The following is a 17,135-nucleotide window of genomic DNA, read 5'->3' on the forward strand; positions in this document are numbered from 1 at the left end:
GAAACCTCATTCTTTCCTGGTTCAAGAAGCACTGTAGGCTCTCTGTTGCCTGGTGTGGTTACAGGCCAAGGTGGCACCACATCCAAAAGATACTGTTAAGAACTGCACATCACTTATTAGCATGGGCGGGAGAAAAACAGAAGTGCAGACCTATCCAGGTTTTGGGTTTTTTTTAAAAGCTTTTATAGACTTTTCACTGCATTCCTCCTTTAACCAGCTGTCAGTGAAAAATGAAGAATGCATTTTCAACCTGTACAAAAATGTCCTATCAATGCCTGAGGTATTATCAGATACTATAAAACATTTTCCCCTTCAGCTATTGCATTCATTTCCTTAGGTGACTGTAATACCACCTTGTATTCTGGTAAACTTCAGGAAGATTTAAAAATTTCATAATACACCTAAAAGGAGTTTTGATAGGCTGAAAGCTTTAGCAGGGCCTGTAGCGATAGGACAAGAGGTAATGGCTTTAAACTAAAAGAGGGCAGATTTCAACTAGATATAAGGAAGAAATTTTTCACAATGAGGGTGGTGAAGCCACCACAGGTTGCCCAAGGTGGTAGATGCCCCATCGCTGGAAACCTTCCAGGTGAGGTTGGACGGGGCTCTGAGCAAGCTGATCTAGTTGAAGATGTCACTGCTCATTGCAGGGGGGTTGGACTAGATGGCCTTTACAGGTCCCTTCCAACCCAAAGATTCTGTGATTCTATGACAATGGAGTTATACTAACCTGAGCATATAATCTTGCCTATTAAGCATAACTATTTGTTATCAAAAACATCCAGAGCCAATGCAATTATCAAATTTCACTTGTACCTGTAGAGCTTCTCAGGGGTGTTGTGCTGGTGCTTGAATATACTGATGTTCCTGTTGCTAATAATTTTACAGATATGTATTAACTACATTGTTATTTGCAAGGATTTCACTGCTATCTCTGTCCTGACTTTCCAGCCTCTTTTATGCATGTGATAGTTCATGATGTTACCTTTGAACCATTACAGAAAGAGTTGCATAATAAGCACTGGATTTATTAGTAGTCTAATTTCTGGTATCATGATTGTTTCGTACGTTCCAGAGGCTGGGGAGAGACTTTTACAAAATTACCAGAAGGTAAACAAAAACAGATACCGTAAGAAAGTGTGATTGTGGGATCCCATATTGGTTGGGGCAGGAGAAGGAGACTGGAGGTTTATTTGCCTTTTGGGGAAACCTGTTCTTAGCACAGGGGTGGTAGTTCTGTATCTCATAAAGTAGTTTGGCCGTTCCCAGTGTGGCAAAGTCTTTTCGCAGTCTGCCACACAAACGTTTGTATGGTCTGACATTAAATTCAGAGTCACTAGGTTACAAAAAGTTTGGTACTGAACTTTGTCCCTGCACCCACTCTGCAGTGCCGGGCAAGTACCTTCATATTCCTCTCTGGTTCTCCCTTATCCTCTGTTGCTCCAGACTCTTTATCTTTAGGCCAGAGGCTGGCTGGCTCTTATCGTGCGTTTGTTACGGTGTTTAGCATAATGAGATTCCCGAACTGATTTGGGCTTCCTGGCACAGCTGTGATGCTAAAAGTAGCAGTTCACCTACAGTTGCTTTTCTGTGGGGAAATGGAGGCGAGGTGTAGGGCATCCAGGAGAGCTCCGCTGTTCACAGGGGCAAAGATTTCAGCACGTACGTTATCATCTCCCTGTGTGGATACTCTTACTAGAAAGTAAGCAACAATAGCCACCTTTTGTCACAACTATAATGTCATTAGCATGAAACAACAATAGTGTCTGGCAATACAAAACCGATGCTGTCCGGTCATTCACAGTGAGCACACAGAGCAGGGACATAATTCAGCAGGTTTTTCGACAGGGTCTTGCAGCCTCACATTAAAAAAGACACAGTCCCTTTCAGTATCTTTGTTCTGGTTTCATCTAGGCGTGCCCCTTTCGCAAGAGGAGCCCCTCAGCCCCTCATTTTGTGAGTTTTTCTCTATGCCAGGTTGCCCTGTCAAAATTAGTAGCTGCACATTTGAGACGAGGGTGCCCAGAAGCCATTTGGTAAACGGGATCCTAGATTTATTGCCTGAACCTGCCCTTTTGGGATGCTGATGACTGCGTTGTTCAGTAGTCAAATCTCTCAACACCCTCCCTCCCCTCCAGAAAAAATGTCAGACGGAGAGCTCTTCTGGAGGCAAACAAGCAACTCAAGCAGGAGGTGAATTTTCATTTCGTATCTGAGAAATGCTGAAGGTGCTTTTCTGGTGAGAATGAGTCTTGTGCTTGAGTGGAACAACCTTCCAAATGCCAAATTTCACTCTAGTGCATTGCAAGTATCTGGTTAACAAAATGCTCCTCCTTGGTCAATGTTCATCTCACCCCTTGGGTAGGAAAGTGTAATGTAATACAAAAACATTCATACAGACCACCTTCGGTTACAGTTTCCATAAAGCCAGCAGACAAATAAATCACACTCCAACTCTGATGAAGTTTTCTGAACTTGTGGCGTGAAGTATAAAACCTGCCAACTTGGGAAAGAAATGGACTGAGTCAGGGAGCAGCTCAGGGGACCGCCAAAGGTCCTTGGTTCAGATTACAGAGCATACATTTTTTGGTATTAATTTTAAACAGTGGGCTGAGATATTACATAAATGAGCAAATAAAGCCAGATTTGGAATCCAGTACACCGAGAAACGTACTGTAGCAATTCCTCTGAGAGATGTCTGTGTGGATTCAGCCTTCTGAGGTGCTTTGCTCCAATTTAGTAGTCAGAGACCTGCTTTTCTGAGGATCTCCAAATGTGAAGTATTTGTGCAACTGATTCAGCTGCTTCTGCTGCTGCTCCTGAGTTTGTGTGATGATAGCAAGCATCTCATTCCTGCAGTAGCTCCTACACACCCTATAAACATGGAGACGGGAGGTAAGAGACTCAAGGCATATCGTAACTCTTTCCCTGTATGATGCACAGATGCATGGCTCACTTAAAAAAAAAAACAAACACCCTAACTTTTTATTTTTAAAGGGGTCAAACGTGGTGAAGCGACCCCCTATTTCAGCCTTGTTTTGAGAATTTGGTCAGGGATTAACACACATTAAGATTCAGAAAACTTCCCTTGTCAGAAGTTCTGCTAACAATACCAGCAGAGCTGTTGCCTCTAGGTGATGACTGAGCAGCTCTGTAAGGGCTTTCATGTCAAATCGTCAGAATTAGGTACTTTTTCTTCCATGGTAAGTTGAATCACAGAGCCATATCGTGCTGTGTGCCATAATGTGGCTCTTTGCCAAGAAATACTTAGGGTTACCATAATTAATTGCCCAGGTGTCATGGATACACTGCTATATCAAAGCTTGGCTGAGACAGAATAATGTGGTTGTGGGACAGGTAGGGTAAACTAAGCCACTCTCACTAAATGAAGAGATTGCGTGTACATGATGATGTACCGTGATGGACACTAAACCCCTTGTAAGTAAGACAGTGGGAATAAAGTATCAGGAGGCTGATAGACGTGATTTTGCACGTTTTGGATATTCAGCTGTGAAGTTTTTCCACCTGTTTTTGTAATATGTAAGATTCTTATACTACATGTCACGTTCCCGAAGGTGGAACAGGAAGGATTAAAAATATATACGGTGGAAACTATTTTTTAATGAGGCTACTTCAAGTACAGTTATTGCATTTTAGGCATGAGTGATTTCGCAGCATTGTCAACATTAAAACCCATTGCGAGGTTTGGCTGGAAGGCAAACCAGAGATCTAAAAGCACTTCAAGTTTGCCAAACCAAGATAAGAGCACATCTCTCTGAAGTTATTTGGTATCCTTAATAAAGATCATAGTATTTGTAAACTAGCCAAACCTCAGTAAAATCAAAGGTTGTTTTTAATTCTTTCATAATACCAAGGCTCCATATGATCCAACATGACAGATAATAGCTTTGAAAATATTTACCATTTGTTTCTGGCCAAAAAATGTATTAATACCATGAGGCCTCTTTATTGCCTCTTTATTTGATGCATTTCAGCAATCAAAGCTTTCTAGAGAAGCCTAAGTGTTAATGAAATTAAACTTCATTGAGTGGTTGAAGGATAGCATTTATAATAAATTGAATCCCAAATATCTCATCTGTTGAATACGGCAGAAAGATCCTTTTTCATGCTGAAATGTAATTCCTGTACTGTAATTTCCTTTTTTCTTTAGAGGTGAAAAGACAAGTAGATTCAGTTTTAGCTAAACTTAAACTAAGACCTATACTCTAGGTGGAAACTTCAAAGGCTGTGAGTACTTGGAGAGTCTTAGACGCAATTGTTTGGACAGTCTTTAAAGGAGAGCTTTGTCTTTACGTGGTTTATAAATGATTACTGTGGTCAGTAGGTACCCTGAGCACGGGAGAGATCTGAGCAATAGGTGTTTCTCATGGTCACAGGCGCAGGCGCGCCTTGTTACACTGCTCTTTTTTCTGAGGGGTGTCTTGCCCTACCCCTGATCCTGCTTTACACCTCCCAGAGGAGCATATGGTACAGCTTTGAGCTGCGCGGTTGGGCAGCAATTACTGAATTGCTCTAGGGACACAGGCATTTTTGCCTGTTCCTGAGGTGACATGTGGTCAGCACTGCACCAACTGGCCCAAGTCATTAGGAGTCCTGTTTATGCTACTGGTGCAATACTCACTGTTACAGTACCAAAATCACCGTCGCCTTTCTGTTCCTGATAGGGAACACTGGGGTTATATGAAGTGATCTGAAGCTTTGCTGCTGCTCAAGAGGGAAATTCCCCTTCTGCTGTCTACCTCTGAACAAACATTCCAGCCCTTTCCTGGTTGTCGGCATTAGTGCTTGTGCGGCAAGCTACATTTTTGGTTCTTGTCTTTCAGGTGTGAATCCAAGGGAGGGGGTGGAGGACCACTATTTTTGATCAGCTTAAACCAACAGCGAAATTGCCCTGCGTGTCACGTAGCTTATGGGATTTTATGTGTCCAAACTGACTTCTGAAGCATTTTATAAGCACTTGGTTGCTCAACAATTGAAATTAGGCCATTTTCTTAGGAATGTGAATAAAGATCTGGGAGGTCCATGTTTGAAAACTACATGTTTTTGAAAATCTTGTGCCCAGATACTTCAGCAAAGATATGTATAACCAGCCACATTCCTGTGAAGAAGTTCTTAATCGACATGGAAACCTTGTTAACATCCAACTCTAACTTGATTCTCCAAATCTATTATTTTATGAAATGTTCACCATCAAACTTGAATGAAGGTCTAATTCACAATGTTATGAGGGCAATATACTTCAAAGCAAGAGGAAATCTATTTCAGTACTTGTATTTTGATTAATGAGTTTTCTGAATCCTTTAACCATATTTATGTTTGTCAGGTGTGGCAGCTCAAGGATTAATGATATCTTCAGAGCTATTTTTCTGTATATGATTTGATGCCTGCAGTGATGATTACCAAGAAATATTTCATTTTCCAAAGAGCAGCCACTTACTAATAAAACAGATTATATCAGAAACTATAGAGCACCACATAGCAGGAGCCTACGTTGTTATTGTCACAAATAATTGAGAGAAATACAGATAGCTTTCACACACAAAAAAAAAAGAGAGAGAAAATGAAAAGGACTATTTAGCTTTTGAGAGATGGAGGAATCTGAGTTGTACATTAACTTTCTTAAGTCAGCAGACATCTGGTGGTCTGGGAAATGCCTGCAGTTTGACAGCTAGATTGTGCCTTTAGGCACAGTCATGAACTAGAGAGGACTGGAGGAACGTAATGGCCGTGAGATTGCCTATGGAGGCACAGCCCACTGTTACGAAGGGCAATGAGAAGGGCTTCTACAAGTACATCAACAGCAAAAGAAAGACTAGGAGAAATGTGGGCATGCTTCTGAATGGGGCAGAAGACCTGGTGACAAAAGACATGGAGAAAGCTGAAGTATTTAATGCCGCCTTTGCCTCATTCTTTACTGATGAGACTGGCCTTCAGGAGTTGCGGGGCCCTCAGAGCAATAGGAAGGTCTGGAGCAAGAAATACTCACCCTTGGTGGAGGAGGATCACGTTAGGGAACATTTAAACAAACTGGACATACCCAAGTCCATGGAAGCTGATGAGGTGCCCCACAAGTGCTGAGGGAACTGGCTGATGTCATTGTGAGGCCACTGTCAATTAACTTTGAAAGATTGTGGTGATCAGAAGTTCCCATGGACTGGAAGAAAGCAAATGTCACTGCAATCTTCAAGCAGGCTAAGACGGAGGATCTAGCGAACTACACCCTGGGAAGGTCATGGAGCAAATCCACCTGGAAACCGTTTCCAAATATATTAAGGACAAGAAGGTGACTGGGAGTAGTCAGCAAGCATTTATGAAGGGGAAATCATGCCTGACCAACCTGACAGCCTTCTACAAAGAGATGACAGGATTAGTGGATGAGAGAAGAATGAGTGGATGTTGCTTATCTTGACTTTAGTAAGGCTTTCAACACCCTCTCCCTTAATATCCTCATAGACAACCCAAGGAAATGTAGACTAGATAAGTGGACAGTGAGGTAGATTAGATTGAAAAATGGCTGAACTGCCAGGCTGAAACGGTTGTAGGAGCTAGTCACCAGTGGTGTATCTGAAGAATCAATACTGGGGCCAGTTTCTTCATTAATGGCCTGGATGATGGGATGGAGTGCACCTTAACAGGTTTGAAGAGGAAACAAAATTGTGATGAGTGGCTGGTACACACAGGGTTGTGCTGCCATTCAGAGGGACCTCAACAGTCTGGAGAAACGGTCTGACAGGAACGTCATGAAGTTCAGCAAAGGGAAATGCAAAGTCCTGCCCTGTGTACCCGTACACACTAGGGGCTTATCAGCTGAAAAGCAGCTCTGCAGAGAAAGACCTGGGGGACACCAAGTTGATCATGATGTAATGTTGTGCCCTTGTGCCAAAAGCAGCCAATGGGCTGCATTAGGAAGAGCGTTGCCAGCAGGCTGAAGGAGGTCATCCTTCCCCTCTACTCAGCACTGGTGAGGTCACCACTGGACTGCTGTGTCCAGTTCTGGCCTTCCTGGTACAAGAAAGACATGGACATAGTGGAGAGAGTCCAGAAGAGGGTGATGAAAATTATTTAAGGCACTGGAGCATCTGTCATATGAGGATTGGCTGAGAGAATTGGGACTGTTCAGCCTGGAGAAGAGGAGGCTCAGGGGCAATGTGATCAATGTAATGGGAGGGAGTAAAGAAGACAGAGACAGACTCTCCTCAGCGGTGTGGAGAGGACAAGAGTCAGTGGGCACAAATTGAAATATAGGACATTCCATTTAAACCTACAAGAAAAGTTCTTTACTGTAAAAGTAGTTGAACGCTACGGTTGCGTTGAGCTGTGGAGTCTCCATCCCTAGAGATACTCAAAACCAGACTGAACACAGCCCAGAGCAACATGCTTTAGGTGACTCTGCTTTGAGCAAGAGATTGTATAGATGGCCTTCAGAGGTGCTTCCTGCTTCAACTGTCATGTGATCCTGATCATGGATTGCGGTGATGTTGAAAACATGACAGGACTTGATTGCTATGAAAGGAAAAACTTTGCAGCTTTCACTCTACCAAATGTGACATTCCCTAATGTGCAATGTTTGAAGCATTATATTTTCAAAGCTAGGATACATTAAGCAATTACCCAATGGTTGATTCACTTCCCTTCTCCCCTGGCATGGTATAGGTCAGTCAGTAAGTACTCGAGTAACTGTGTTGGCAGAGCAATTTAAGCACTGAAAATCATTACTTTGGCATAATCTTTTGGAATAAAGAGCAGCCTTTAGGAAAGGAATTTAATTAAACTTTAACGTATGCAGAGCCCCAAAGCTTTTTACAGAAAAAAATGGATAAAATATCCTAAAATACGTACTTTCTGTTTGTGACCGGGATGTGAATTATCTTTCAACCTTATTGATGAACTTTGTGTATTTGTAATGAATACTGAATAAGAAAGAACTTTTTTCTTACAAATCTTAACATGACTTCTTTTAGTTGAGGTCTACAGAGCCAAAAACCAATTTGGCTATATAGTTTTGGCTTCACACTATAGATATGTATTTACATGTTGTAGACTGAGATAGTCTGGTATTCAAGCCTAACGTGCAACTTGTTGTCTATGGTTTGATCCAAGGAAGCATTTATTTGTGGCTCGATGTTTTCTTCTCTTGCTCATTTCTGGAATGATCCTATCAACTGTACCTTTTAAAATAGCCACTGCAACGACCATTTCTCTAGTCCTAAACTTCCTAATTGCCTGAACATCTCTTTTGAAACTATGGCTAGGCTCTTAAGTAACAATGATACATCTGAGATATTTACTCTTAATTTTTAAAATCTTGGCCAGTGGTATAAAGCAAGAGGCCTTGAGGAAAAAAGCAAACTTTAAATTATAGTCCAGGATCTTGCATTAACATGAGGAGATCAGTCTTGCTGTATTGCTTAAGGGAAACTCATAAACATGCTTTTCCCCTCCAAAAAGTTGTTCATTGCACATTACTGCTAGCGTGCTGGTGTTTTGGGCTACTTTTTAATAGCCATGCAATGGCTTTAGGTTCTGAGAATCTGAGACGATAACCTCTCGGCTTTGTTACTGCAACATACACATGGGATTAAAGAAGTTTGCTAACATTAGGGGAGAGCCTATGTCCATCCTTTGTACATAATCATTCATACCCATGGCCTGATACAGCCTATCGGACTACTTGAAGGCTATTTTTCTGATTCATGAAGATCCATTGCTTAAAAAAGGGTAGTTACTGTTGCATTGTGGCAGTTAGGACTACTCATCTCTGACAAAGCTGTAAAAAGGACCAGAGTGTTTTTTGTGGGGAAATGGAGATCCAAGAACAGCCAAATGTAGGACTTCAGAACATAGGCTGAGATTATTTGGAAGTTAATATAAAGCCCAATAAATTACCTGAGTTTCAGCTGCGTTTAGGCTCCAGCTCCACAGCTCTCACCACATTCTCTGGTACTTGAATTTTTCCAAATTAATCATTTCATGTTCCAAGTATCTATTTAAAGCACAGGGAAAATGGCTAGAGGAAAAATTATAAAAGTGTTTTTTGTGTCATTGAAATCTCTCTTGTAGGTGTCAGTAGGAGCTCATCCCAAAAGTTCCACCTGAAAACAGACAACAGTATCTCTCAGCATGTAATCGCATATTCTCTTGACAAGCCTTCCTGTAGGATTTTTTCCAAAGGGGGCACATTTTGTGATGGACTTCAGCTTTTGCTTACCATCAGACCTGTAGACTCATAGCCCAAGGATTAGGAAATGTAGGGGAAAAACTGATTTGTTTGGGCTCTTATGCATCTCACATGGGGTTTTATTTATCTCATGAGGAATAGAAGTGAGTCTATTGCTACGAAAATGTCATACATTCTACATGAACAAGCTATGCATTTTTCAGCCCTAGTGTATATTCCTGCCTCTCACCTGTTAAGCCTCATACCCTGCTCAGCTTTTCAACCCCGCTGTCCTGCCTGGCTTGCTGGTGTGTACTTGATTAGAAATTGCTTGCGACCTCAGAGCTAGGCAGCCACTGAAACAGGCGGTTTATCAGGGGCAAAGAAGCATCATTGCACATAAGAATTACCAAGAAGGTCCTAGGAGATTCTTTAGCTTTCCTCAGCCCTTAGACCTTTTGCTGTCTACGACTATATTTTACAATGGAGCTGATACTAACGGTCTTATGGAGCTGTATTCCACACAATAATTCATATCATATTTCACATACCAAGTTGCTGTTAATTCTAACTAATGCAAAATATTCCTTTTTTTATATATGGTCAGTAGTTCCACTTGCAGTAGAGTGAATGAAGACTAATTCTCAGTTGTCCTACTAGTACTGATTTGTGAAAGGTAATTTTAATAATGCATGGCCAGGATGCAAACACACACACAAAATTTCAATAGCAGTGTGTGCTTGTTTTGAAAGAAAAGCAAACAATGAGCTATGCTCAGACTTGTTTGTCTGCCTTTGGTATTTCAAACATATATGCCATTCTTATTATTTTAGATACTTTTTACAGAGTGTTTAATTTAAAATAGATCTCAGAATGAATAAGAAGATGTGTTTTGTTCTATTTAGGACCTGATTAATATGTTAACTATGGATTAATGATTCAGAAAAGTGGATTGTTCATCTTTGCACCACTTCATGCTCTCTCAGTAACTCTTCACCATCCATCCCAATTTTAGTCAGTTTGTGGTCAGTTTTTAGCTGACCACAGATCATACAATTAAACAATGTTAAAAAAAAAAAAGGCAAATTTTCCTAAATAATTTGTTTGTTCTGGAAAAACTGGCTAAATTAGTACCTGCCTATGACATCAAGTATGAAGTCTTGCACTAATGAAAAAGGGGCAATACTGCTGGATTCAACTGATAGTAAAAAGCTGCATGTCCCTCTGTTAACTTGCCACCTGAGAAGAATCACAGAAAGGAGACTGTGTGCTTGCTGTGAGCACAAAGGAAAAAAAAAAAGGTAGTTCTGTTACTGTCCTTTGGTATGTGATGACTGGAACAAAACAATACAGCTGTAACCCCGTGTGTGGGGGAAAAGATGGGAAGGTGGTAAGAGGAAGAGAGCTCTTGTGCCTGTTACTTAACAGAAAACTTGAAATGTGGTTGAGGGAATTGATCACATTTTTGATAACTGTGTTTATTTTATTTTCCCGAGCGTAGCTCACAGGTTGTTTGGAAGAATAACGTTTGATTTGGCAGTAGTTTGGATTGTTTATATATACACAAATACATATGCTTTCATATGCATATGCAGGTAAGGCAAGAGGAGGTTTACTTCAGCGCATCCCCTCTTCCAGCAGTCGTCGGATACAGCTCCCCAGTAATCGGCAGTCCCTGTTGCCTCTCCCCTCAGCCTCCCATTCCTTGCCTGCTCCACTGACCCGCCTCAGCTTGATTTTGTGGGGATCCTTAAAAGTTCAGGTTACATGAGGCTCTCTTTTTGAGGAATGGGTGCAACTTATGTCTACACTGTGTTCTTACGATGATACAGATTTAAATATTTGACTAGACTCAAGAATCAAACCCTGTGGAAAGTTCTGTGACCTTCACCTCTGGAACAGAAAACATAATGCGTCCTCTTTACCAACCCAAAACAGCCTTTTCTAGTGGCAGTGTGAAAATAAGTTGCTTTGGTTCTGCTTTGCTTTCTGGTAAACCGTGGAGATCCCTGCTAGAGGAACTTTCTCTAAAGAAAATGCAAATGCAGCATTCAGTAAGAGGTAGAAGGAACACAATGACCCAGATTCATTGCAAGTGTAATTGCTGCAGGTTTTGTGGTTAGCAGTGGAAAAAACAGAAGAAAAGGGTTTTTTTTAAAGTTATTTTGAAGAGTTTTGCAAGTGCTCCTTTGGCATACTGGACAGTGAGCTTAGCACAGAAGTCAGCATCAGGAGTCTGGATTTCTGGAGACAAAATGTTAATGCATGATAACGCGGGGACTTGTCATTCAGAATGGGTTAATGTGGTAACAAAACAGCAGTGTTTCTGCTAAGTTCAAAATGGAGCTTCTTAGCAAGTCAGCTGCCTAATGCAAAAATACAAGCAGAAACCAGACACAGAGGTGAATTGCCTGAGGGTCTCACATATTTCAAAGCAGAGAAATGTAATGATATCTTAAAGAGGTATAGACAAGCCAAGGAATACCTGTGGCATCTGATTACAATAATAGAAATTCTGCTGAAAGGCTTAGGAGGATTAACAATATTAACCTTGCTGTCTCATTTATCACATCTTCTTTGATAAGCAAAGCCTCAGTAATCCAATGACAGTGGCGCTAAGATTGTTGGTTGTTGTCATTCTTCTCACTTAAAAATAAGTATTATATATTATTTAGGTTAATGTCTTCACTACACATTGTGACATACTTTTACATTAGATGAAATCGGAAAATGAAACATGAAAGAAAAAGAAACAGGACAAGAGAGCAGCTCCGTGTATTAATTACAGGGCTTTAAAAGTTCTGGGCCATGGTCAGACTATCACTGCAGAAATAACTGTGACATCCAAAAACTTACTGCCTCTCAAGCCATGGCTGTTTGCTTACACAGATCAGCAGATGGAAAGGATTGGCGTAGATCCTGTTTACAATAAGGGCAAAGTGTGCAAGAAAAAGAAGTCTTAGCGTTGTTTTCTAAAAGGAGGTCAGCAAACCATGAAGATACTCAAGCAGATTTGGGACGTGTAATAACATCTCTGCTCAGTTAACAAAGAAACCAAAACCAAACAAAGGTGAGCTGATGGAAAGTAGTCTGCCTGGCCTGTGACACATAGGGTTTTCTGTAGGTTGAGCCTGTGTTTGGGTCACAGATTATGAACCAAAGAGTATAAACAGCAACAGCAGCACATCAGACTGGAGAGTAACAATGCTTGCTTGCATAGATGTGCCTGTAGGCAAGACAACACAGATGCTGGAGGTTGCCTGGCACATGGGATTCAGCAGCAGTGCAAATCTCCTTCTTCATTTATTACCAGTGATTCACCCTGTTTTAATATAGACAAATATTCTCCTGGCTTTTTTTTCTGCAAAATGCTAACCTAGCTGAAATCTAATTTTGCTGGAAAAGGATTTGGGAGAATTTCCTTAAACAAACTCACCCCATTTACCGACTGTGAAGTCTGCAGCTTTGGTCCCAGAGAGGACCAGCTGATGACAGTATTTGAGAAGACTCTGTTTTCAGGTCATTTGATGAGCAACACCATTGTTCTCCTGGCATCCTATAGAGAGTGACTCACAGGACAGTGTGTACTCCTAGAGTGATCCAGGACCAAGTCCCACTCTGCAGTTATCCCCGTGTCAAATCTGAGTGGCTCCATCCAGATACTTTGGATTTAGACTGGTAAAAAAGAGATCAAAAAGCAGCTGCTTAATTTCTACATTTCCTGACTTTTCAGTACATTTAAAAATTGTAACCTTCCTATTACTGTAAAGTATGTTTTTATGCTTAATATTCAGCTATAAGTGCTGAAGGATGCCAGACCACAAATCTGGACCCAGCAGTAGTCTGCCAAAAGGCATAGTGGAACAACATCTTTATGCAAAGGTTGCAGTAACTGATAAATCCGTGTCGCTTAAAAGCATCCAGAATTATTACATATGGTGTCTTCAAATGCGTTGGGTGCTAAATGCTGTTGAGATATTGCCTGATTCATTGAGTCATGTATGTGAGCTACATGTACCAGGCCCGAGTCTCAAGCTTTTTCTTCAGACATCTGCTTGTGAGGGTAGGCACAAGGCACTGCTGGCTGCCTTTGGGTCTGGAATAGCTGCGGCTCCCTCGTACCTGATGTGAAGGGCACAAGACATTAGAGAATCAGGCACAGGTAGCATCAAAAGGCAGTGACACGTTACAGCAGGTAGCCTTTAACAGCATTTCTGAGACAAGTCCTAGCACCACTGCAGCGGGATCACTGGGGATTGGATAAGCGTGCAGCCAGGTTTCGGGCTCTGAGCAGCTTTGCTATTGCATGGCTTCCACCTGCATTTGTCCTTGAGTTTGGTGGAGAAAAATGCTCAGGTTTTCCATTTTAGCACTTTTCAACAAAAAAATGTAAAGCTCAAAAAAAAAATGCATAAAGCTTCCAATAGCTGAAAACCTGTAATTTTTGTCCAGTAGAACATTTCAAGGTTTTTTTCTCACCCCTTTTTTTTTTTTTCTTCTGCTCATTTAGAGTGACTGCATCCTTATACACAGGCTGTAGCGCAAATCCATCTGACTGCATCATTCTATTTATTTAATAGGAGAGGAAGGGAAATAATTCCTTTGCACTGGTGGGCATTTCAGGACCATCTAGGGCACTGGCACAACAAACTGAATACATAAATATTGTGACAGTGTTGTGTTTCTTTGTACATTCCTTCAACTTCTTGCTTCAGCATAGCTGTCTTGACATGCATTTGCTTCTCAGACCGTTATTAGGCTTGATTTTAAAACGGCAGCAAGAGAACTGTGTGGAAGAATACTGCTACGTGGATCGCAGTGTGTTTGCCCATTCCACCTTGAAGATAAATGGTCTATTTTTTCGGCCTATTAGCAGAATGCATCCAAACAAGAATGAGAAGGTTACTAATTGCTTTGAATGCTATGATAATAGTGTACGGATAGATGCCGTATTGTGGCATAAACCGTCTTGAGTAGAATTGCATCATGTCAGGAAAAAAAACCACAATTTGTAATCCCACTTCTAGACTTGAGTAGACTCTACTAGAGTAAAGCAAGAAAGTGTAGAACACTATAAAAAGATTGCTAAATGGAAACAGCAACCTTTGCCATCTGAGGCTTGGTGAGCGCTGCATGAGACGCTAACAGGGTGGGTTAAACAGCTTGCCAGTACTGAGTGATTCCAATGCTCTGTGTTTCCGTGGTTGTCAGTTAAAGCGGTGCCTGCAATAATGTGATGTGTTGCTAGCAAAATGCTTTAAATGCTACCCTAAAGGGAGGGCAATTTTAGCAAGGCTTTTCTTTTTCAATATATCATCTGCCAAGCCCAGTCATTTTTATAAGGTGCAGGAGAGCAGCCAAGAAAGCTAAAATAAGAAGAAAAAAAAGTGTGTGTGTGTGTGTATATATATATATGTACGTATGTACATATAAATTGTAGGGGGAAGGATGCTTAAAAAGTGTATTCATCAAATATGGCAAGCGAAGTGAATGTGGTGAAAAGTTTGCAATTTTACTGCATGCTGAAGATATTAGTTAGTATTTGAACAGGACAAAACTGTAATGTCATCACTGCCTTCTGAAAAGGTGCTGACAGCCTGCATAAGCAAACGTTTATCTCTGCCATCAGATCTCAAGCCAATGTGTTCGTAGGGGACTGCTGCGGGAGTTCAGCTGGGACTCGGGGAAGGCGCTGGTGTGCTGCCTGCTCATGAAACACAGCCCCCCGCGTGCAGAAGGAATATGTCTCAAATAATCCTTTCCTAAACGGTGTATTTCCTTCTGAATGCTACACCCTGTCAGAGAAGGCGGTTGTCAGAGGGAGGTGCCTGACTGAGGAGGGGGTCTCCACCGGACTCCCTGTGCCTGCTGGCTGACCTGGGGTTCATGGGGTTTTGACCTTTTGAATACATCCTTTCAGGTGGGAGCCATTTGATAGCTCCCTGCTCTGTAACACCGGACTTTGAAAATAACCATGAAGCGAGAACATGTTTACGATCTGATCTTGAGCCTTCAGAGTCAATGGCAAAGCGCCTGTTGACTTTCTCTGGTCTAGGCCTGAGACTGTAACGCTATTCTGTTCAGCCACACCGTGTCAAGGCACTGCTAAGACCTCATGGCCCAGATGGGCCTCCCTGGCGTCCTCTCCCACACCCTGCCCAGAGGCCAGGAGCCCCATTTCAGCTTCAGTCCTTGCCTGAGCACTGCTGTAAGAGGGCTGGTCTCCAGCTCCATCACAGCCATAGGCCCTGTTATTCTGGACCCTGACCCACACGTTGCCTCCACAGTTTGACTTTGACCCAGCATCATTACCGTGAACTTGCCCGGTGATCGGGACCCTTGGTTGAACCTGGCTGCCCCTTGGCCTGCCCTGCTGCCTGGCTGGGGTGGTGGGACAAGCCCTGTCTGGAGAAGCCCTGCCCTGCCACCCCCCTGAGGACCCCACCAACTCTTGGCCCCCAGCAGTCCTCGTCCTACTGCGCCCCAGCACTGGGGCTCCTCCACGTAAAACAAACCAAAGGACTAGAGCCCTAAAAGACACAGCTCACTTCTCCCTTGCCACTCCCTTCCTCATTATCAAGCCTTGATGATGGTGAGGGGAAGGCCACCATCCATGTGAGGAACGACAGAGGAACAGGTGCCGTGATGGTCCCCCTTTCCTCGTTAAACTCCCCTGCTTTTATTCCTGTTGCTTCCAGTGGGGTTGTCCATCCATGATACGGCACGCTAACAATTTACAGATTAGTGTCATCTGATGTTTACAGGGAAGATGTTGATTTTACTGCTACATTACAAATAATTTCTACTGTTCCAAATGAAATGCAGCGTTTAACACGGTCCCAGAAATTGCATGGCATTCCCAGGTGTGCGCGCTCATGTACCCCTCAGAGCAATGTCTCTGCTGGCTTACCTAGGGAAAGTCACCTTGTGTCCTACTTCAAAAGCAGTGTTGCAAACTGCTTACAGAATTTATCTCTCTGAAGAAAAGGTAAAAAAAAAGTATTACTAATTTCAGAATATATAGTTTTTCTGCCATTAGCAGCATTTTAGTGCTCTTTTTAGATCTTCTTCAAGGTATTTTGATTCAAAAGTTGTGGTTTATTCTTACTTTTCAAGCTTTGTTGCGAGCTATTTATGGATCCCATAGATAAAATAACTTGCCATAAGCCGAAAACGAAGGGGAGTGTAGTTCATCCAAGCCCATCTGATTCTCCTATAAATCTCAGCAATTGTTATTTCTATCCCAACAGGTGTAGTTCGCCAGGTGAGGCCCATTGTTGGACCTTTCCATGCCATCCTGAAACTGGAGATGAACTACGTCATGGGTGGAGTGGTATCTCATCGTAACATCGTCAATGTTCACATCTTTGTCTCCGAGTACTGGTTCTGAGAGAGCATTTAAAACCCCAGACAAGCAAGCCGCTCCAAACCTAAATCATTACCACAAACTATTATGTCATATACTTGTTTGTAAGACCCAATAGTGTTTTTTTGTTTTATTTTTAAATATTTGGTTTATAGTTTAAGACAAATAACAAGCTATTACATTGATTAGACATAGGGTGGAGCAAATTAAGTGAGCCTGATGTAGTTGTCTGTATAAATAAGTAGTGTGTAAAAATGCTCAGCTGCCTAGTAAAATGTAAAACTTTTCTAAATGTTTAGGCAGATGTTAACTATTGCTCCTTGGCCAGATAACCAGAGCGACTGAGGATGTGGAACAAAATAGATGTCAGGGTTCATTAGGATGAATATATGGTGTCTTTGGATGGAAGACGTGTGGTAAGGATTAGTAATTTCACCTCAATATTCACTACCTTGAAGGAGTCAGATTGTCAGAAAGTGCTACATGTTCGCTTTTGGGCCCCAGTAGGATAACTCTGAAGAGGCACCCAGAATTGCTAATCATTTCTGAAAAGTTTAGCCTAGGTATTTAAAAAGCGCCATTCAACTACGG

The 17,135-nt window shown here is 41.9% G+C and overlaps 1 protein-coding gene across 1 annotated transcript in view; it reads left to right on the top strand.

Moving 5' to 3' along the window:
- Positions 1–16,568, top strand: part of FBLN1 (fibulin 1) — a gene marked incomplete at both ends in the record, with an annotated part of 81,070 nt that extends 64,502 nt beyond the window's left edge. Inside the window, one exon of the mRNA XM_082014025.1 lies at positions 16,429–16,568. Coding sequence (XP_081870151.1) covers positions 16,429–16,568 — 140 coding nt within the window. The remainder of the gene's footprint in view (positions 1–16,428) is intronic.
- Positions 16,569–17,135: the final 567 nt, after the last annotated feature.

Source organism: Phaethon aethereus (assembly GCF_964289735.1).
Source record: "Phaethon aethereus genome assembly, chromosome: 1".
In the NCBI taxonomy this organism is placed as follows: Eukaryota; Metazoa; Chordata; class Aves; order Phaethontiformes; family Phaethontidae; genus Phaethon; species Phaethon aethereus.